The sequence below is a fragment of the Spea bombifrons genome, chromosome 2, assembly GCF_027358695.1.
Source record: "Spea bombifrons isolate aSpeBom1 chromosome 2, aSpeBom1.2.pri, whole genome shotgun sequence".
Lineage (NCBI taxonomy): Eukaryota > Metazoa > Chordata > Amphibia > Anura > Pelobatidae > Spea > Spea bombifrons.
Window position 1 is genome coordinate 43,833,684 of NC_071088.1, and position 23,796 is coordinate 43,857,479.

The window sequence follows — 23,796 nt, forward strand, 5'->3', positions numbered from 1 at the left end:
ATACAATATTCTAGTGCAAGTAGGAGACGTAAACAAGTTGTGATTTAAAAACGTGTCACTGAATAATGTCAATTAAGTCTTTAAAGAGACAGACTGTTGATATTAGTAAACTATATGTCTTAAAGCATAATTGTTTGTAAAGCCTTTTGTTTACATATAAAAAGCACAGCTACATTGGGAAAAGGGCTTGCCTCAGCTATGCAAATCCTTTCATGAGTCTGCGTTGAGTGGGCAGCTTAGTACTCTGAGGGTGAGTACACTTGGCAACATGGACCCAGGGTCCATCTGACAAAAATAATACATTTCAAGAAGATACACCACCTCTCCAGTCATTTGTTCTAGAGACCATCTATGCTGATTAAATGATTGCCACCATGCCAGAAGGTTATACTTCCAGGCATGGTGGCAATCATTTAATAAAAGTGTGAATCTCAAAAAGGAGGTTAAATAGATTAACATATTTCCATACAGTCGCTATTTTCATAGGACAGTCCCAGTTTTTATGCACTGCCTATTGGGATCCTCTAATCTTTCCTTGTTGGCCCAGGGAGCCATAAAATCAATGGAGGTCTATGCTGTTTCCACATGGCCACTTTGTGACTCTCTGAAGCTGAGCACTGGATGGTGACATTCCCCGTCAGGCTGGATCACCCCACACATTTCAAGCACTCGCCCTACCCCTCCCTGCATATTGCCATAATCAGAGGTACCTTGTTTTGAACACCTGAAATGTTGGGAGGCATGGATTAAAAATATTCTGCTTGTGTGAAAAGCTCATTAAAAACTACCCTGAATAGGAATTCAACAACCAGCTTTTTAGGAATATTTAATTGTCCTTTCAAAGTATACCTTGGAGCCACATATTACTAGGTATAAGTATTAATACACCAAATGTGGAGGAACTAGCCACTATATTTGACATGTTTACACATAAACAAATCTCTATGATTTGAATGCTCAAGGGGTCCCTAGCAGCCCAGGAAGAGGAACTGGGAATCACTGTGTACTTCCGTAGCGCTCAAAGAGTACATCCTGTTTAGCCATACTTGTTGAGTGATTTTGTGCCTAGAGCTGGTTTCTTTAAGATTATTATAAAATTTAACCACTTCTTATGTGTCGTAAACTGTGAGCTATCGCCGCTGTGTGTGCAATCTACATATATGGCATACATTTAAGAATTATAAATGTATGCTAGTTGAGACATTAGAGTTTTGGCACAGTATACAATTTTTTCTTGTTGTATGGTTGTCTACATTTAATAAGGCAGGTTTTTAAGAAAATTGTTCAGTTTTAGTTACTTTTGTTGTTTGGTTAGGAATTTAAGAGAGGAGATACTGGAGGCAGTTATTTCTTCTTTTTGTATTTTTACTACCGTGTCATATATTTCGCACAGTTACTCTTGCACAGTTTACCTTAAATTGGTATCTATGAATAGCCTGACTTGTCCTATTTTTATGTTTCCTGGGAAAAATGTAAGCTATTTATAAGGATTTCCCCTATATTTAACTATAGCAAAACTATGAAAATTGAGAAGCATGTACTTTGACCAGGGCATTAAAAATGTTACATAAAAATACGTTAAAAAAAATATTCCTTTGGGGTTGTGTTTGCATTGCTTGATCTTGGAATAAATAAAAGAATAATTAGAGAAAGGCATAAAGAGCATTACCTTTAGACAAACTATAGGAGGACTCATATCTGTACTGCTAATTTGTGTGCTAAAAGGGAAAAAGATTTGCAATATTTACACACCTCCCAACAGTGATGTATCTTGGTTGAGTGATGTCCTAGCTGCGCCACTGCCCCATTCTTGCTGACAATGGTCATCATGGGCCAGTTGGGGAGATGGGCAGAGAGAGCTAGGTCCCAAAGAGGGACTGCCTCTTCTAAATAGGAATACTTGGTATGTATTTGTAAAGCACAAATCTGTATTTACATGTTACCTTGACTACACACCATCTACCTACCTGAATCCTGAAAATATGCTAACAAAATTCAACTTGTATACTTGTCTCATGTTTTTGGTAGTTTTTTAATTTACTTTTTTAATTTCTATATGACCACATTTGCACAGTAACAAGCATCATCATCTCACAACCCTCATTACTGTTTCAGTACCGTATAATTATTTGCCATGAAGTTAGGTGACTCAGGAGCTGCTCCAGCCATCCCTGTAGCAGAGGGTCGGGATAAGCTGCATATGGATCTGTTTAAGATCTGATGGAATTTGGAAGCTGTTAGGAGAGAAGGAAGCTACAAAGCTCTTATTAATGCCCTTTGTTATGGGTGGGGGAACCTAAACTGAGAGTTGATGTTGGGATTTGCCAGTAGAGGCTGTTCAGGGAAAGTAAATTTTAAGTATTAACTACTTGTTGCATTGAATGGACAGTCCAGTTCCCTTAACTAAGCAAATTTCAGATGAATTTACAGATGAACATGTTCATGTGCAGGTTGCAAGTTATTTTACTCTCTGTGAGATTCAACTGTATAAGTGAACATTTCATCCTCAAAGTTGATGTGTTATAAGCATAAGCATCTTAGCGACTTTGACAAGGGCCAAATTTTAATGGCTTGATGACCAAGTCATCTCCAAACTGCAGCTCTTGTCATAATGTTATGGCTGATCGGTGTATATATTCTTCCCTTTCTTATGTTGGAGATGAGTGCAAGGCTGAACTGGAAGACAGTGGGCTAGAAATAGCAGCTAATCTCAGTTGAGATACCAGATTGTGGAGATTTAAATGTAGAGAGTTCCACTTTTTCAAGGAACGACATTGCTTGCATGCAGACAGTGATCTGGTTGCAAGTGGTCACTTTGCTCCTTCAATATACTGTACATAACTTCTGTTATGTGATTAAATATTTCTTACTTTTTTATTGAAGCCCACAGGTCAGTGACGTCGCTGTGAAAAAAATAAAAAAGTGCCAAAGTACCGTAAGCCCACCCTTCATTTCCTTCAAGGGTCTCACTCCAGAAGGATATGCGGCCCCTTCCTTCCCTCCCTAGCTATAATGCCTGCAGGAGGGTCGGATCTTCTTGGTCGCTCCCCGCAAGGGTTGGGACCACTTGAATACTCGTTTACAGGAAGGGGGCGCTCAGAAGAGCTACCTAACTCCCCATCCTCACCAGAAAAAAACGGACCTTTTTAGGGAACCTGGCTCCGAGGTGCAAAAAGTACTTACCAGCATGTGACACAAAAAAAAAGTGAACTGCGGTTAACCTCACACTATCATCCTGTGCACAGCGCCCAGTCCTGGACCAGAGACTGGAGACCTAATATATCCTCGGGGCTTCATGCTTTCCCAGGCCTAAGGCTTTCCCTTAGGAAATATATTGCTTAGCCTGCCACAAACTTGGGTTACCCTGACCTAGTGGTGGGCTAAGCAATATATAGCCATATAGTGTGATGCAGGGCCGGCCGCCTGGGGCAAATTTTAAAATGCCGCCCCCCCCTCCCTCCCCTATCTTCCCTTCATCTCCCTCCGTCCCTGCCGCCCCCCCCATTATCTACCCTTCCTCTCACTCCCTCCCTATTATCTACCCTTAACCCCCCCCCTGTACTTACCTTTCAGCAGTCCTGCGGCGAGTCTCCCTGTTCGGTCTCGGTGCCGGCTTGTAATGCTTCCGGCATCCAGCATTACAAGCTGGCACCGAGACGGAACAGGGAGACTAGCCGCAGAGGAGAGAGAAAGGGGCGCCCCTTTCTCTCTCTTTCGCTTTAAAAAAAGAAAAAAAAAAAAAAAAAGGGCTTGGGGCAGCAAAGTGCCCGCCCCTTCAAAAGTGCCGCCTGGAGCGGTTGCCCCACTCGGCTCCATTGTCGGGCTGGCCCTGGTGTGATGGAATCCCCTATATTTATGCCTCAGATGTTTTTTGAATGGTATTCATTTGGGCATGCTTTGAATTCTTGCGTTGTTTTGTGTACCATTAGATTGTAAGCTTGCGGGCAGGGCCCTCTTCACCTAATGTATCAGTTTGTCTTATTCTGTCAATTCTAGTCTTGGCATACCTCTTCAATATATGTATTTTATTAACTAAGTGCTGCGTAAATTGTTGGCGCTATGTACTGGAAAATAAAAGATAATAATGATATTCTAACAGCAACCCAGGAATCTGAATTTTGTGGCTTTTATGCTTTTTAGGTTGTGCTCTCCTCTATTTTTGTATATTTATTGTAAAATGGTTTAATGCCTAAATGGTTCTTTGAAATAACACTCTATGGGAGGTAAACTCTTATGTTTCATTTTGTGATTGGATCACGAGCATACTGCTTATCAAGCCGAGTACACAACCATATTTTTTTAACATGTGATCAACCACTGTTTCTTCTGACTTATAAAATGTCCTACTTGTGAAGGAAATGGGAGTTCACACCACACCATTTAAAAACAAATGCACAATGCATGGTATTCACGGTACGTCATCTCCAGCGGGACCTTCATAAAATGTATCGGTGGCCCTACAATTCACAAATGTATTGACTGTAGAGCCTTATTTCAGACTGAGAAAATATTATTTATAAAAATATTGTCTTCTTACATAATTAATAAGTAAGCTCCATAAAAAATGTTTTTACCAGAATAGGAATCTCCCAAGATTCTATGACAAAATACAAATGCGATGCAGGAGTGCATACTAAGCAGCCATTTGCATAGATTGTTTTCGTATGCCAGCAGCGAGATGACATGAAATGAAGGATATATAGACTATTCCTTAAAATACTATGAGGGTTTTGAGTTTGGAAACTGGTCATATCACCATAGCAACCAATAGAATATTCCTGCTTATTGATATGGCAATAAAAGCATTTTAAAAACAAGGTTCTTTTTTTTTTAACTTCCTAATTCAGAGGTTTGATCTAAACAGGGACAGACTACCAGCTGCTATATTAGCCATGCCAAATGGACATATACGCCTATATAAGTATAGAAATAATGAAGTAATTATGCTGCTTGAAGACCTGTATCTGCTTTCCCTCGGCCCCACTTTGGTAACTAATATACAGAATAATACACTCACGCACATAGACACTCACATTAACACACACTCACTCTACCACACTTATGCATACACACTCTAACACACACATACACACATAAACACAGCATCAGCCCCACTCTATCAAATCTCACACCCTTACATTTTTTTAGCTGCTCACACACTGGTTGAGCAGTTGCAATGTTACAGAAGGGTCACGTAACATTGCCTCCACGAGTGTGTCAGTCCAAGTAGGTCCTGCAATAATAGTTTTGGACTGGTCCGGGGGCAAATGCCTCCAGGCTAGCCACTCCTGAGAAGGGCACCCTTAAACAAACACACACACACCGTGTAACTTATATCTTGGTCTCCCCTGACACATACACTGAATCTCACAGAATCCATAAACTGCTATATGTGGCTAGCAGAAAATTGAATTAAAGCCTAGAAGGAAATTGTACCTTACAATAAGGCACATACATAATATTTTCATTAGAATGGCTGTGGCTCTGTGCTTTTGTATGAGAAGAACATACTCTGGCATGCAGGGTTAATCATCTCACTGCCCTAGTAATTACATCATGGGAGGATGGGTGGGGGTGTATAAACATATCATATGAAACATGGTACACTTGTAACTCCACCTTACTTCTGAACAAGCCAGCCTGTAACACACACACACAGACACAAACAGACACACACAGACACTGCATGCAGCCCTAGGAGAACCCTGACTATTAACATTCCACAACTCTGAAGGACTTGCTCCATCTGCTGACTTCTGTCCCACCAAGGTGCCTGCAAGTATAAGGATGCCTTCCTGCCCTCTCACTTCTAGGACTAGATGGCAAGTTTGTTGCTGTCTTTTAAGCATCATGACTCTACTTGGTAAGTATTAATTTACAGATGAAATGCTTTTATAAAGAGATTGTTAAGGCGACAATGTTACAGGGACTCAAATGCGGTCCTAACAAGTTATAGGCAAAGGAGCAGTATACAGTATATTGGGTGAATAAAACTTTTTTATAATGCCATGGACTATGGTAAACATATCTTTAGTAAAATTTAACGCAAAAAGAATTACCTTTAAAATTAGGAGCCTTTAAAGGGACTATTCTGGGGACAAACTCAATAAAGACATCAGGGACACAAGTCAATAACGCAACTACTCCCAAAAAACAGAACGTGTACAGATTTTAAAAAAAATTATTATAACTTAATGTTCAGGGTTTAAAATCAAAGAATTGTGTGTATGATTTATTTTGTAGGTTTCAATGTTAACTTGGAGGAAAGCGATATACCAATATATATATATATATATATATATATATATATATATATATATATATATGGGAGGAAAGAAGAGAGAGGGGAGATGTGATAGAAACATTTAAATATTTAGAGGGATTTAACAAGGTACAGGAGGGAAGTTTATTTTACAGGGAGGGAATGTTAGAACAAGAGGTCATAATCTAAAACTAGAGGGTCAGAGACTTAGACGTAATGTAAGGATGTTTTACTTTACTGAGAGGGTGGTTGATAAATGGAACAGCCTCCCTGTAGAAGTGATAGACACTAATACAGTGCTAAACAATTCCTTTTTCCCCCCCACATTTTTTTAACATTTGGAAATTGAAGGAACTCCCTTCCTGTGTAATGTTTTCAATAAGGAGTCTTGGAGTTGCGTTGGAAATGTGTTCATTGAATTTGTGCAAGTGCCAGTTCTTATAAAAATCCCCAAGAAAAAAAATCTAATTATTTTCTAAAGCCTTGGAATGATGAAGATTCTGTAATTCCATAATGGAGTTCATTTCAGGAATGAGAATTTTGAGTTTAAACACTAAGCGTATGTCAATATGCAAATTATGTTTTAAAGTGTGTGTTTATCTATGTTACTGGCCCCATAATTACATCCTTCGGACAATCAGAGGGTTAAATATATCACAACCTATCAATGCGTCCTTTTGTGTCACATGGCAACTAAGCATTCCCTAAAAAATGTTTAGCAATGGGGTTTATTAAGCAATGTAAGCATTTGTTGGTGAGACAAAACATTTCAGCTTCAGTATGCATTATGGAGGGGTGGCGTATTAGTTCTCCAGCAAGTCGATGTGAGTTTCACACGGATTTAACTATGGATCATACAGGGATAAACTGTCCCTTTTGCATACCCCCCATCATTTCAGATGTCCAAAACAGGGCACCTGTGTTATGGGGTGCGGCAAAAGGTAGGGGGACAGGAGCAGTGCCAGAATGACACCCACCTCCCTACTGGAAGAGCCACCTGGTGATGCTCAGCATTGTGAGATGGCTATGTAGGAGCACAGTACAGGCCACCTTTGATTCTACAGCTCCTTGGACCAGTGAGGAGAGATCAGAGGATCTCCTAAACTGGCCCATGATCCCCGCTGTTTGGAAGTATGTTAATCTGTTTATACAACTTTCTGAAATTCACACCTGGAATACTAAGATACCCACCATGACAGGAGGATCTCCCAAACTGACCCATGATCACTCAACAGCCAACTGTATTGAATCAGTTCTAGAAACTCTTCTGTATGTAACTCAGGATGCAAATGTCTTACTGCGCTGTCTCTGTGCTTCTCTAAGTACAAACATTTTTCTAATATGGCAGAAGGGTATTATACTTTAGTTTAACCGGCAAATGACAGCTGTCTCTGCATAAAGTGCTCCTTACCAGTACACATACGCAGGTGGCTTGGGATGATTTCATATGAAGCTCAAACATATGTATTCAGTTTGTGCCATTATACTATCTGCTTCTAAGCAGTTGTCAAACTGGCATTGTTCCGCCCCAAGTTATCTATTCTGTGGTGTTAGAGTTAAGAATAACTGTTATGTTTATTAGTACACAGGCGTGCATCCTTACAACATTTTCCTATCACACAGTAAAAATAATCATTTTATGCAGCATAATTTAGCAGGATGGCTAATATTTAAATGTCTGAATTATCTGCTTTGTAAGATCAAGTGGTGCAGTGAAGAAGTTTAGATAAGACATCCATTAAAGGTTCATTAGAATCTTAAAGGTTTTTTCCCATCTGCAAACACTTTTATAGCTAAATCCAACATTAGAAACACCACGCCTAGTTCTAGCGATTGTCCAAACCCTTCCCAGAAAGAAATCTTTAATGAACATTTTTTAGGTAATGCTTAACTGCCATGTGACACAAAATCAGGCAGTGATCGGTTGTTGCCACATTATTAAGTTATTTCGTGGTTCTGTGTTGTAATTTAAGAACAGAATTCAAATTCTGCAAAAGGTGTATTTATTTAACAGAGAGCTCCGTTCATTATAGGTGACTAAGTAACTGGTTACCTCAACTCACAGGGTCTTGTGGCAAATGGACATATTCTACAGTTCTCATGGTCTGAAGATATGCTGGGCATAGACTAAAATTGATGTGGGCATCTCATAACAAAAACAACAGTGCATGAAACTCTCGACTGTTTGGAAGTATGTTAATCTGTTTATACAACTTTCTGAAATTCACACCTGGAATACTAAGATACCCACCACGACAGGGGGTATCAGGATCTCCCAAACTGACCCATGATCACTCACCAGCCAACTGTATTGAATCAGTTCTAGTAACTCTTCTTTATGTAACCCAGGATGCATATTGCAATAATGTCTCACTGGTGCCATGCGCTGTCTATGTGCTTCTCTAACTACAAACATTTTTCTAATATGGTAGAGGTGTATTATACTTTAGTTTAACTGGCAAATGACAGCTCCGTCTCTCCACCTCCGTCTTTTCTATTGATGAAAACAACAAGGGTAAGGCATTGGGGCTTTTACAGTGGATGAGTGGAACAGCATATCAGCAGAAGTGGTGGATTGGAATTATAGGATGCAGATTAAACCATATCCTTATATAATAAAAGGTTGAGGACCAAGTAGGGTTAGTGGCTTTTAAAGCAGGTAGAAGAATAGGCAAACTAGATGGGCTGAATGGTTCTTATCAGCCATGGAATTGTGGCTTGAGATTTGTGTACATATTATTATGTTTTTGCTTTCCCTGTTCCTAAAACTTTAATGACTGTGTTAGCATACCACCAAGTGTAGTCACTCTCACATTCATCTGTCTTATCTCTGTAGACTCAGATTGAGTAAATACCTATTGAGTGAATGTAACGGGCCTGAGTGATGTCATAGTCCTGGTCTGTTTCCTTTGTGTATCTTTCATGCCTTTGAACACACCACAGTGGTATCCTGTCTGGCACTGCAAAAGTGGGGCATTTTATCAGAGTTTTCCAGGGGGCATAAAGTAGAACCACCCTGTTGGTTCCTTCCACATGTCACAAGTCTATTATATGACTAATTTAGAACAGTTTCCCAAGTTACACTCATCATGGGACAAAAAATATATCGATTCTATTTTGGTTCTTTCCTTTGTGTCACATTATTCTTTTTGTATGTAGCCATCCCTAAAATAACTTTGTGTTATATGTCATGTATGAGAGTTTGCAGGAGAGTTTTTTTTTACGCTACATAGAGATAATTCTGACCGCACATAAGGAAAATTTGCAATCCCTTTATAATTTTGTAAGGCAGCCCATGTACAACAAGAAAGTGGAGAAACTTTTTTATCTGCTTTAAACGTACTAAGTGCATGTTTTCAAAACAAACTGAATAGAAGGTCATATTTAGATTAAATTTCACCAAATATGGAATGCATCCATCCTTTAATTCTGCTCTACCATTTAGGAAAGCAAAAGCGGCGCAGTCCAATAAGATTTAATAATAACAGACAATAACAAATGGCGTTTCATGGCGGTTTCATCCGACAATGTCTTTGTTAACGTACAAGACAATAAATTGATTCACTTTGTTAACTTAAAATTAATTTGCTCTGTTTCGAAAGATCTCTGCGTTAGTAGGTTCAGTCTCCAGGCAAGGGAGTTCTTGTCTCACTACTCTCCCTTTTTGAGTCTAACTGGACCTAGCCCTGCACCTACGCACAGATAGCCATAGCCCTGAATCTCAGCCACACCCTGAGGAGAGCAGGAGCTCTAGGCTACCAACCCTGAAGAGTTCCCATGTGTGGGCATCATCATACTTAGGAACTTCCCAGGGTAGGCTACCCAGTGCACTACTTGTTTTGATGGGACTAACCCAAGATAAATTTAAATTAGCTGGGTGTAGGAGGGGAAGTAAGCAGGTCATGGGCATGGGCAAACACCACTCGCCTGCCCAGAGAAACAGGAAAATGACCTAGAGGTCTGGGGAAGCAGGGCTTCATCAGGAGAATTAGAGACTTGGCTTTAAGGCCCCAAACTCAAATATTCTAATGACTGAGTATTATGTGTAATGTTTGTGCAAGATATCTGCCATGTAAATATACAATAAAGGACTACTAGACCTCTTAGTAAAACCAGTAAGCTTTCATTGCTAGTGGTTCTGGACACTAGTCCCTTTTTAAGCTCATCATGAAAAAGACCCTCAAAGTCTGCATGACCTGACAATAATTACAGCGATTACAGTTTCTGTAGCCTGCACATATGTTGTATGTACACACATGAGACTGAATTTCACCATGGTTGAAATAAGCTCATTCTTGAAAGATAATAATAAAAAGAAAATAAGAAAATCTGTTAAATGGTAGATGTTGAGTTTAGCCACGCTGATTCAGGTTCATGGGTTTCAGCCAATTTTGTGTGAATATATTCAAATAAGGATTTGCTGTGAATTAGAGCAGATGAAATGGGCCCCTGCTAAGAAGCAACTATTTGGGCTTAACTCTGCAAGACAGAATTGATGTGGATTTGCTCTCTGGTATGCAGGAATTAAGGCCCACTTGATGCAAAACTTACTTGAATGTTGTTGAAGATACAGGGTACCAGGATAGATGCCATACCAAGGAACTCTCAGGGTAAAGCAATGCTTCCCTGGGTCACCGTGCAGCTGTACCTACTCCCACCCCATCCCATGTTGTTAAGAGCATATATCATATTAATCAGAAGAGAGCAGTGTTGTTGAGAGGTTGGTCAGGCCTAGGACGGCCCCTAATCAAAATTTGCAATTGTTCCTATTCGACTGCAGAATGAGTCTTATGATGTCACTTGTTCTGTGGACCTTTAAATGCAGGCTGTCTAGAAAACATTTACTTTTGCATTAATTTGAATATTACAGCCAAGAACAATTCCAATACCTATCTGTACATACACCTAGAGTCTAATTAATATGGCCTACTCACTAACCTAATGATGGTTGCAGCTGCATGAGATGTCACTTGACCCTGCTACAAACAGACAGGAGCTCCTTTTAACAAGTGTGGAGTGTGTATGACCCCACCTTTTAACTGTGACATACTGTGAGACCGCTGAGTCTGCAGCTCTCCCAGACCTGGCTGTCCATTCCTTCCATCACGTCACTGCCATGCCTTAACCATGAGCTTTGTTTTGGATTCAGTTTAATCTCCTTGTTAAAAAAACAAATGGCTGTTAAAAACACAATTGTAAGATTAGAAGCTGAGCCTAGTCACCAAACTTTAGGTCCATGAAAGTACGCTTTCACACAGTGTAGGCAATGGAAACAGGGTTTATTTTAGAGAGAAGAGAAAACATTTTGTTATTCCACAAACTCACATTTTTAGAATACAATAAAAAGAATGATTTTTGGAAAGAGACAGGCTTAGTAGAACGGGAAGAGAAACTCCCAGTGTTGTGTGCAGCTAAGAAGTAATGCCCTCCTTCTTTTATTACTAATTCTGGAAGACTAATTATTAGTAAGATGTTCTATGGACATTCACTAACCTTGCCACAGACACCGATGTCCTTGTACGGACACTTTGCCTATCCCTGGCTAATAGTCCTGGTACTTGGATTTTTGCCTACTAGCTTTGAATGGATTTTTACATTTTACATTGCAGCAATGACAAAATAATATTTGTTTCTTCTTTTCCCTCCTCTTTCTTTTCATTGTCAAAATATTTTAGTTTTGCTAGCTGGATTTTGCAAAAAAAGCATATTAATGGTAGACTGGCAGATAAACTATGTTTTCCCTTATTATTTGTTTTCTGTTTATCATTTAACTTTACTGTAATTTAATTTAGCTTTTTGCTTATGGATATGCTGTACTTGATACGCTCTACTTAATAATGTAACGAACCTTCTTGAAAAAATAATAATGCATGGATGTCATAAACAGAGGGATTACTGGAAACCTCACCTGAAATAATCTTAAAGGGAGTATGGTTCCACCAACATAAATGCAATGTGTGGTTTCATTCATTCAGAAAGTGAAGCCATAATCCAAGACATGTCCTTAGTATGTTTGTTATGGTGGTAGGGTTTCTTTTAAATCTGCTTGCGTCTTGTTTACAGATGCATCATCGACAGCCCCACCAGTAACTAGTACCAGTAAACAAGAGGAAAAAACATCCCCTGAAGTAACGACACGAGTACATACACCTGAAATATTGAAAACCACTCTGCCTACCACAATTCGGCCTCAGGCTGTTGACTCTACAAGGTTAACAACAGCATTGGGTAAGTTATTTACTAGAATCATGATGGTAATACACAGACATTGCGGAAGTGGGGCATTTTATTTTGAGAAAAATATGTGGTTGTCGGTACCTCTAATGAAGCAGAATCCAATACTAAATCTCAAAAGATCAAACAGTTACCATGTTAGAGCTATAATTGCAATCTGATCTGTACACAGTACACAGTGGTTTCTGCAGCACAGTGTCCTAGCCCAGGGAGATACTCTGATCTCCCATATGTCCCATGATTACTGCGGCCTACACCAAAGTGGGTCAGAAGGATGGTGCGGAAAAATCAAGGCTGTCCTGCCGTCTTCTGAAGTTAATGTATCTAGCTGGTGCTAAGAGTACTAATTGAAATAGTACACAAATGCAAATGATGAATGGTTACACCTTGTTAATTCTAGTCTGGAGAACAGTCCTAATAATGGCTGTCCATGGTAATACATTGTCATGTTACTGTGATGCCTTTATGGTTATTGACAGATGGTGTGTACCATACTTTGTCAAAAAACAGTGGAAAGTACTACTTAATAACAAGTCATATTTATAGGTACAGTACCATAATCTGTCTTCATTTAATATCCTGTTTATATCTGTGGTGAAGACAACTTGGTATTTACATTTTTATGGCTTGTAAAAGACTACCCCGTTACTGTGACTTCTCTATGATGATGGCAGATGGCATGTACTTTGTGTTGTTTTGAAAGTGAAAAAACAGCTTTACTTTAAAATGTACAATATGAGATGTTTAAATATTTCCATGCCGATTGCAGGAACAACTAAAGAAGAAATGGCAGCCCTTTCAACCTTGTCCCATCTTTCGTCTCCTACAAGCCCTGTACACATCACTGCTGGTACCAGCAGTTCCAAGGAGGCACCCATGACTCATTTAACTAATTCTTCCCAAGAAAGTGTGACAACTAATCCTACCCATGCTGCCCCTCAGTCACAAACCAGTACTTTACAAATGAATTTTATTAGCCCAACAACTAATAAATGGGAAGAAATCACCACACCGGCTGAAAAAGAGCATTTTACTGTTGTAAGTATGTGCAAAAAGGCAATGTGTCTTCACCCATTGATTTTGTTTGTTTGGGGGTTTTTTTGGTACTGAGAATATTTGGAGTTGAAGTGGATGCAATGTGATGATGTCACATTATCTCTATCAACGGCGATAGACACTTAACTGATGCATGGATTTTAGATCTGATCTTTAAGGAGTAGTAGACGCATTATTAAACCCTCATCTACAGAGCAAGCAGGAGGGGGTTATTGAAAATCCTTTCAGGGTCTTGATAGAAGGCATATGGGGCTTAAATAAGGAAACGTAAGGCTAGAAACAGGAGGAGATAACATTTAGCCTTAGTCCCAGATCATTTTTTTAAAGACCCTATATTTATTATTATTTGTTGAGTTATATTAATAATATTTTTTTTCTAATTTGATTAGAAGGGTGTTCATTTTTCTCTTGATTTAAGGTGAATCCCCAGTGTGGAGAGCCAAAAATTAACAAACACACAAAATAATGCTATACATTTTGCAGACAAAATATTTTAACCGTCTTTGTGATTTAGGAATTAGAATAAAAGCCTAATAATTTTAAAATTAGCAAATTAAATAGTGTGTATTCCAAATTGGGGCAGGTTAATGGATATATTTTTTGGTATTTTTTTTCCAATTGATACCAACTGTGTATCATTTCTATAACTGTAAAACACTGAATAAAAGTGTTTTGTTAACCCCCCCCCAAAAAAAAAATTTGCGTAGGTTCAATAAATGAACAAAAGGGAAAGACAGAAAAAATATAAAAAACGTTATGATCCTGTAGCATAAAATAGCCCTGGTCCTTAAGGGTTTTAAGTCCAAGCAAAATAATTTTGAGAAAATTATGTTTGTTTCTTGCTTTTAGACATGTGTGAACCTCAGGAACCAGACATCAACTTCAGAGGTGGCTTGCTTTGAATACAAGGAACAAGTCAGTTGTGTAAGTATCTGAAAGATCCAGACCCTCTTGAATGTAATGGCTGCACCTGTCTCCCAAGTGGAAGTCTGTTCCACAAATGGTTATATGTAACCAGGAAAGTTATTATACTTACAGTATATTTAACTCTATTATGTAATTTAATAATTTCAGTCAGACCAACCACCATATACCTGTAGAGATCATCCATGGCTCAGTCCAAAAAAAAAAAAAAACGTTTTTGTCTGAGACAAAACAGGACCAGTTCTAATAGGTTTTGGCTCGCATGATCACATTTTTGTACTCACTATGTGACTGGTTAAAACTGGAAAAGAAAATAGAGTTTGTAGTCAAATGTGATGCCTTTTAGTGAACCAACATGGAAAAAAGATGTCACATAAGCTTTTGGGACCCCAGAAGCCTGTTCTTCAGGAAAGCAATCCACTGTAAAAGTAATCCATCCTTTTAGTACTGGGAAGTGCAGACCTGTATAATATACAGTAAAGTATTTAGTATTATAATGTATTGTATTATATGTAAAACAATATACTAATACTTCAGATGTGGGAACATCTTCAGTAGAAGATGTTTTGGTGAAGCGCCCTGTAGATGATGCCCTGTTAGATCAAGAGCATAACTCTTGTATTATAAATTGGACAAAAGACAAGAGGACAGCCAGAATAATGGCGAAAACTAAACTTTTGGGCAGTCCATATAGTGTAACACAGTAAGACACGGCAAGCGTTCTCACATTTCCCATATCCCTTAGACTTACAAACAAGTACTGTATTCCCCGATGGCCAGTTCTACTTGCTTCCTATAATTGTTCTATAAATGACACAAGGACACAGAGGGAAGCCTGAGACCTCATTAGGAAACATCCTTTCATTCCTTTCTTTCTACAGTTAAGTGATGATTGAAAATGACAGCCTCTTGATTTTTTAATACCAAAACATAAACAAAAATCATCAGAGCCAAAAAAGCACTAATAAATCAGAATTTCCACATGCCAAAACACAACTATCCCTGAACTGCAATGAAAAGATGCAGTGTGAGCTTCAACAAAAAAGCTGTTGAGATGATGGGGATCAAAATCATAGCCAAATACCCGTGATAGGTAAAGTACAAGGATATCACTGTCTGTAACAAGGCTTGTGTCATTGGTGTCTATCGCACAAGGTGATGAGGAAGGAAAGATTTAAGAGTTGAAGAGGAGGCAACAGTTTGACAAAAATGGGGTTGCTGAATGATGTTCCATTATTTTTGATATTTTCAGGTAGTTAAATATCTACACCCGATAAAACAAATTTTGGTAATGGGATATTTAACATACTTTTTCACATTATTAAAAGTTAATGTTATTGCATATTTATGTCCCTTACAGGAACAACTGACAGATGAACAAAAGGATAAACTGAAATCTAAACTCTGTAATTTCAGTGGCCACACTGACTGCAATATCATCCTCCACTCATCAGAAGTGAACCCTCATTGTATCCTCTGGGTTCCAGCTGCTACAGAAGTCAGAGGTAAAGGGATGGTTGGCAACCTTGTTACCAGTCATTTTACACTAATTCATTATGTCCATAGCTACCACAGCATCCATAGTATTTATTTACCCACGCTACTGGTCTTTTTCGGGTGTAGTGTCAGAAAATCATGTTGTGTCCTGGTGCTCAGCACAGAAGACGTGCTACACGTAGAAGGAGTGTAGGTCTTGAGGGAAGTTTGGAGATGCTGCCATGGGTGAGGCCTAAGTTGGCATGCCCATGTTCATAATGTTCCTGACAAGCTCAATGATAAACATGCAATGGCACACAACAGTATAGTAAGTTCCCCATATCTGGTGTCCAGAGCTTAGTCTATATTCTAGCCAATGTTAATCTAACATGGAACCTAGTCGGCCTAGGTCAGAATACACCGCTGCATAGTCCCATCTGCATTTCAGATACCCATGTGAAAAACTAACATACGCTGTATAAGGAGTAATTACTCTTATATACCTATGATTCGTATTGCATTAACTTAATTAACTTTTTTTCAGCTTTAAAAGAGACTCTACGAAGCCAACTCCAAGATAATCCTGAGGTAAAACCATATATTACTTAATATCATACTGAGTGACATTATTCATTAATCACAATCTGCTACAGCTTCAATTATTATGAATGGGATAATTCTAGTGAAAGTAAAGGAATCACCATTATCCTGTTTGCTATGATGATTACACTACAGCTAACATAATTTAATTTCCAGGGTAAATGCAGTCCAATATTATAAAATAAACATCTGGGGACTTGATTGTTCTTTTAATCGTTATATGCAATTTCCTCTGTATTTCAGAAAAGGTCAAATTCCCTACTAAATATTTTAGCAAAACAATGAAATATTTTCTTATGTTAACACATAACATAAGCCAATATCAAGGCTATTAAATACAGTATATAGTGGCTTTTAGTTTGCTTGTCATGCTTTACTAATTGCTAAAAACAATGGAGAGGGCATAGACACCAAGATCTTGGTTTACATAAGGATAAAAAGTAAAGTAAATTTAAATCACATTGACAGATTCCTTGTACTCTCTAGCATATGATTTGAAGGCTAATACATATTTTAAAACAAATTAAATAAAAAGCTTATAATTATTGGTAAGGAAGACTATATACAATATCAATGAAACATATAAGTTTCTGTGTGAGGTTGATTATGTTAATTGAACAAGTATTGTGAATGTGAGGTCAACTACCCATAGAAATAGAACAGAGGGGCAACAGGAGGGGAAGCAGAATAAATCAAGATGGTGACAAAGGGAGGAAACACCTACACTTGCTTGGATTAGGAAACAGTAAAAGAGAGAACAGCAATAATGGAACAAAATCCAGTGCCATCCACTATGCTGAGTTTTGGGATGTAGATGCAGTATTTTAATAGGGTGACCAGTCCTATGTGGCATTGGGGGCTGCTGCCCCTTGAAATTGTCAAGACGGCCTAGGTCAGAATATACCACCGATACTAAGTAAGTAAATTTAGCAATTCTCTGGGTTGAGAGATGGCAGCCACTTTAGAAGGTTATACTGGCAATACCATTTATCGGACTAGGCTCACTAAGTGCCAAGTCCAAGGGGTGAGCCAAGGCCAGTGGTTGGGGATATAGCCCTATTTATACGGTAGAAGTCTTTGCAGACTCAGTAGCATTTTCTCAACATTAACTAATGCAGTGCTTCATATTATTGAGCTTGCACAAAGAAGGCTTGCAGGAGAGCAGGAGGAGGAGAAGTATGCCACCATTGCAGGTCTAGGGGAGTCTGCTGTAACTGCATCTAATAATACACATACTTTGGATAACATTCGTACTAAAACCCCAAATATTTTCATAATCTTAGCTATGCATGGCTCGTAAAATAGCAAATATACATTAAGCTGCCTCCCAAACATGTGTTCTTAATGGTAACAATAAAAGAAAAATGTATTTTAGCAAACTTATAGGAAAAAATATTAAGGTTTATAAACACTAGAGATGCGTGTCAGTTCTTAAAAAGTTAGAAGCACAAAACAATGGAATGTATACATTGCAACCATTGTTATAATGCACTGTATATACAGCTGTGGTTGATGTATATAAACTTCTAGGACCATAATGGTTACTCCTTTCCCATAACAAGCAAAGAAGAAACGAATTATGAATAATATTGAATCAAGTCCAGCAAATGTTGCCAAGTTTTATCTCAGACCAAAAACATGCAATAGGTCAGAGGAAATAAAAACACTTCACCTCAATGCTCCCCTCCTCCACCTCTACCATGAAAAATGTGAAATTGTTGGAGAATGTTTTTTAGTCTTGCTGCTAACTCCTGGATCTTATCCTAAGAATAACTTCCTTCCTAGTATGTGAACGCAAACACTATTTGAAACGTGAAAGCATGTGTTATATCTTTGACCTTGATAAATTAAAGTTTGGTCACTGAGACTTTGGCCCGTATTTCAATTGATGACTTGTTTTGACTGAGTTCTGTACAACTAAGGGACTGTTGCCAAAATAATGTTACTAAGAGATAGAAACATATGCAAAAAAATGACCTCCAATCTGTATAATGGTATAAAGAGTAATAAATGGAAAAAGGTTAAGGAGTTAAAACACAGTATCACAGGAAGAAGTCCTAATGATGCCGGTGGTACGATGTATGCATTCCGTAGCTTCCACGTCAATACATTTATTGAAAAGTGTAAAAGTCATCCACGTTAGGGTTCTCAAATATATCTCAACTCCCAGTCATTATGGTTTGCATGGTCAGTCATCTACTGCTTTTTTGGTCTCCTTAACCTTCTCTACTTACTATGCTCAATAGGCCATGGATGTAAATAACAATTCAAAAAGCAATTCAACGAATGTTCCTGCTGATCAACCCATAGTTAGAACTTTCCCTCAAAATGGCTCCTTCTAAATGTGCCATGTTTTACAATCTTTAACAGTTGATGGATCCACCTAATACGCACACTAGGAGCAGATAAATCCAACATCTCAGGCATATTTAACAACGTTTACAAAGAACCAGCACTAATAAAGTCCTGATGGTAATCTCATGATGGGGAATCTGTTAGCAATTTGCATTGGCTCAGTTTGAACAGCTATGTGTTTGTTAACCTTCAAAAGCCTGCATTAGTATTAGTTCACATATGGCAATTGGGGTGTTACTTAAAGTTCTCAACACACTTCTGATTAGCTAACATGCTATAAGTTTACCAAGCTTCCCTGAAATGCATCTCCCACTAGTAGGCTGAAGTAGATTGTTGATGGTTTTGGGAAGTATAGCATATAAATTACTATCATAACTATTTACTAAAATGTGATGAAACGTTTAATTTCATTGACTTTACTGTGCACAATGAAGCAAGGCCGGACAGGGGCTGGCTAGGCAGCTCTGGCACATTAAGGCGTAATGCAGTGTTTTTTTTAAAAAACAAGTTTGCCATCGCTGACATGCTATGGAATACATAACATTTTCAGCTTGAGGGCATTGCAGAGACTGTAGAGAGCTAATAGGTGGACATATGCAATCCAGCTATTTACCTTTGTCATTGTTCTTTTACAGCATGGCGTGCAGCTGAAGTGGGGACAGGTCTCTGATCATCAAACAAGATCGCAGAAAACAATGATCGCGTTGATCACCTGTGGTATTCTACTGGCGATTCTCATCCTTGCTGGCTACTATATGTCCAATACAAAGAGATGGAGCCCTGGCAGGCAGAGACTGGTTAGTTTATACAGCTGGCAAAATGACAACTAGCTAAACAGAGGAAGGGAGAGGGAGAATGACGTTGGACAACACTGGAGCAATAGGGTGTACTAATCTTTGTGACAAACAGTAACGCACTAAAGAAACATTTAAAGTCAAACTTAAATGAAAAGCCTTTGCATTCACAGGAGCATCACAACAGCTTCATCAACAAATGAAATTGATTTATTTAAAGGGACTCTTCTTTTTTGTGTAGTACATTTAACTGTACATGGTATGATATTGTTTAGCATTACTTTAACTATAGGTGTTAGGTTTATTGTTTCCTATATTAGAAAATGACATGTCCTTGCATGTAGAAACCAATTTTGTCACAAATCCATCCACTTACCCCTCTAGAGTGTGCTGCTATCTGGTGCTACCTCTTTACAAAACAAGTATGAACAAGGTTCATTTTACAAACAGATAGGACATTGTGAAAAATATTAGTTAATTGCTATCATACAGCCTATAGTTTTGCACATAATTAAAATTTGACCAGTAAACAGTAGTATAGTAATATTTATCACTTAAATCTAATTTTCAGGAGTTGTAAAGCAGAACCCCAGCCATTTAAGGCAAGACTGCAGGTTCATTCTTTTCCCTGTGATCTAATAATATTAGGTTTATATTTTTCTCTCAAACTGCCCTATATGCTTGTAAAATGTAAATAAATGTAAATAAATCATATCATATTATAGACAAAACTGGAATAGAGTTTGTAATGGTCTACGCCTAACAGACTGTATGTGTTTCTTTAGGTTCATTATACATTATTAGCGTTGGACAATAAAACAGTCAACACATGGTAACCCCTCGCCCCCTTAGGTCTTACCAGTACGTCTTTAAAAGCTGTGCCAAGATGCCTAGGAAAAATGAAATATAAGAAAATAAATAAAAATGAATTGGGAGCCAATAGTATTAAAAATATTTAATGTGTAAAGGATGTTGCCAAAGATAAATTGGATCATTGTTCAGCTGTGGCACATACAGTATAGAAGGCATTTTAAGCAAAATTTTAGTCATGTCCTTTTATCTATCACCACTAATAATTAAAAGGCTCAACTTCTAAATAAAACAAAGAACAATTTGTGCAGGTTCATCAAATATGGAAAAGGACAATCGTCTTTTAATTTTAACAGAAATGCTAAAATGTTCATCATTATTGAGTAAACACTGAAATAAAGGGAAATGATCTAATATAAAATACACTGCTTTCCACTCTTGACCTTTAAATAATTGGTTATATTTAGCGGTTTAATGAGGATGTATGTCCGTATGGGTGAACATAGAACAGATTTTTGTTGTGAATATCATTCGAGATAGTGAACGATGCAGAAAGGTACAGCAGCACTCGTCCTAGTGAGCATCTAGGTTGACATCCATTAGTGAACAAATGTATTTAGCTATATTTTATGATTACCCATTATTATACCTGGCATTTTTTTTAGAAGCTGTGGGAATCAGAGCTGATTCATGGGCCTTGGTTTGCTGTGGTTAATCTCTAAATGGGAGTGTAGGTCATACCCATTCCTTATGGATTTCAAGCTTCTTTGGGGCTAATTCAGACCCTTCCTGACACCAACAGGGAAGCCTCGGAGTTAGGCACATGTGAAATTCCCAGTTATGCACATTAACAAGATATGAATACAAATGCACAGTAGGGCTTTCTATAAAGATGATCGCATGTTAATGATAAAATAATGTTTCTACATGCATTACATTAAGCACAGTAATTATAAAACTATTGTAAGAAAGGATGAATTTGCTGTGTGCTAGGATCTGGACATTTAGTATGTAAACTATTGCATTAACTGTATGAAATTTCCATGTTTACCTGCTGTAAAATTGTGATTCTGTTCTTCCTTTTGTATAAAGTGTGTCTATGATTTTCAGAATTGTATAAACTAATTACATCCTACATATAGCAGGGAAGCGGTATAGCTGGTCAGCAACATATACAAATTACGTCTCTTGGAAATCGACTTATGTGTAATAAATTTTGTTGTATACCCCCATTCTGTGCTATTTGACCTATGTATGCATGTTGTGAGGTATGAGTTTCTGAGAATATCTTTGATTTTTAGTTCGGGGAACAGCTTTTTCTAGGCCTACCATTTATAGTCTATAAGTTAGGATGACCGAACATTCATATTAAGTGGGGCAGTATAATGATATCATTAGAATTAATGATCCATCATTTTAAAAACCTTAAAATAATTAATCTTGCCACAAAGTAGTGGCACTGGACTGTTATTTATTATATATTTTTTTGCTAATATTTAAACATACCAGATATACTATTTGATTGGTCAATACAGCTCTGATGTCTTCAACTGATGTTTTCCTTGCTTGCTGTTTGTGTGTCTAGGGTGAAGACCCCTACTATACAGAAACTGACAGTCAAGGAAACACCCTGGTGTCTGTATCTGCTCAAGCTCAGGACAAGCCAAACAGTGGAACCAAGGAGAATGGAACAGGACAGGCGATAACCCCAAGTGCAACCAATGGACACTCTACTAAGAAGCCACCCGTGTCAGACACAGAACTGTAAAGTGAAGAAAGTTGTACCTTCAAAATCAAGGGGAATGGGTGTGGAGAATGTTGTTGGGTGACAGTGTTCCAATATTGCTGATCATGTACCGGCAGAAATGGAAAACAGTATAAATGTCAATTTATTCCATTCACCAAAACCTAAAATCTGCAGCACAATCTGAATGGGCAGCGCCAAAGAACAACTATTAAATACAATTGTTAACAACGCACTCACAGTAGTTGTATATTTGCAGCCACATCCGTTTTTGTTTTTAATGTCCCGAAAGAAATGATACTACAGACCTCGAATCTCCAAGTTATGATATAGATATAGAGGAAAATTGTAATTACGTACGGTAAATGTAGTTTTTTTTTTCAACTCACCTACTTATAGAGTTTATGCACTCTACAAACATTCATCTGACTAATGCACATGACCACATTGTCACAGAAATATAAGAGATGACTTATTAATTATATGTATTGTCAATAGGAACTGAGAAGAAGCTTAACATGTTAGTATGTTACAGTTATACATGTAAAATGTATATGTGAATCATACATACACACAACATGATACACGAATCCACATGTCGCAGTAATATTTGTAATTTGCTATATATTGTTTTTGGTTAAATAATATATTTGTGTATATGTTTTTAGAGCAAGGGAGGTCTGGCTTGGGTTGAATATGACATCATTTGGTAGGAATAATTCATAGATGTTGAACTCCAGTCTTTGAGGGATGCACATGCATCCCAAGTTTCCCTAAACCTGTAGTGTCGCTTCCTACCATTTGCAGGCGACCCATACATTGGGAGGTATGGATATATTTATCCTGGGATTTTCAGATGATTTGTTTACATGTTAAAAAGAGACAGATTTATCCCTCAAGGGGCAAGTTCAACACACGTGGATAAGGCTGTGAATTGTTCTGTTCTTCATATACCAGAAAAATCAGGAGTTAATAATAAGCAAGGCTTTAAATCATAAAAATCAAAGCATTTCACTGCAATTTGCATATTGTATGTATGTTGATAATATCCCTCTTTGCAAAGCAGGACTATGGTAAATGTGAATAAAGTAGATATTTGCTCTCCTAAAATATTAGCAGTTCTATATTTGTTTTACTTTATTTGCCTTTCTTTCTGGCAAATTTTGCTCTCGTTGATTCTCACAGCAGAAAACAAAATAGCTGGACACTTACAGTTGATATGTATTTATTCTGGGGGTTTCGTGCCTTTAGCTTGCTTAAAAAATATATACAGCTAAATAAAAGCTATTTGTAAAAGCTGATTGTGACCAGCACCAGATGTATATTATAACAACCCTAATGCACCCAGCCAAAAAACTTTAAACGTTTACATTTCATCAATTAAACATTAGGGTGATGGGCAAATTTCCAGGTTAGTAGAAATAAAATTCAAAAATTCCTATCTTTGAAATAATTGATAACTTATAGGAGTTATGATTTAAGACTCATATTTGGCCTTTGTTATAGTTATCTAGTTTTCATTATGGTTCATAAGTTGCCAG

General features: G+C 37.8%; 1 protein-coding gene across 1 annotated transcript; it reads left to right on the top strand.

Annotated features, from left to right (window-relative positions):
* The first annotated feature begins 5,619 nt into the window (after nt 1–5,619).
* On the top strand, nt 5,620–23,365 carry CD34 (CD34 molecule). Its single transcript, XM_053457649.1, has 8 exons — nt 5,620–5,863; nt 12,326–12,490; nt 13,266–13,534; nt 14,402–14,476; nt 15,837–15,981; nt 16,497–16,540; nt 19,543–19,704; nt 22,097–23,365. Exons 1-8 carry the CDS (start codon nt 5,788–5,790, stop codon nt 22,277–22,279), a joined length of 1,119 nt encoding a protein of 372 aa, XP_053313624.1. The 5' UTR covers nt 5,620–5,787; the 3' UTR covers nt 22,280–23,365.
* Nucleotides 23,366–23,796: the final 431 nt, after the last annotated feature.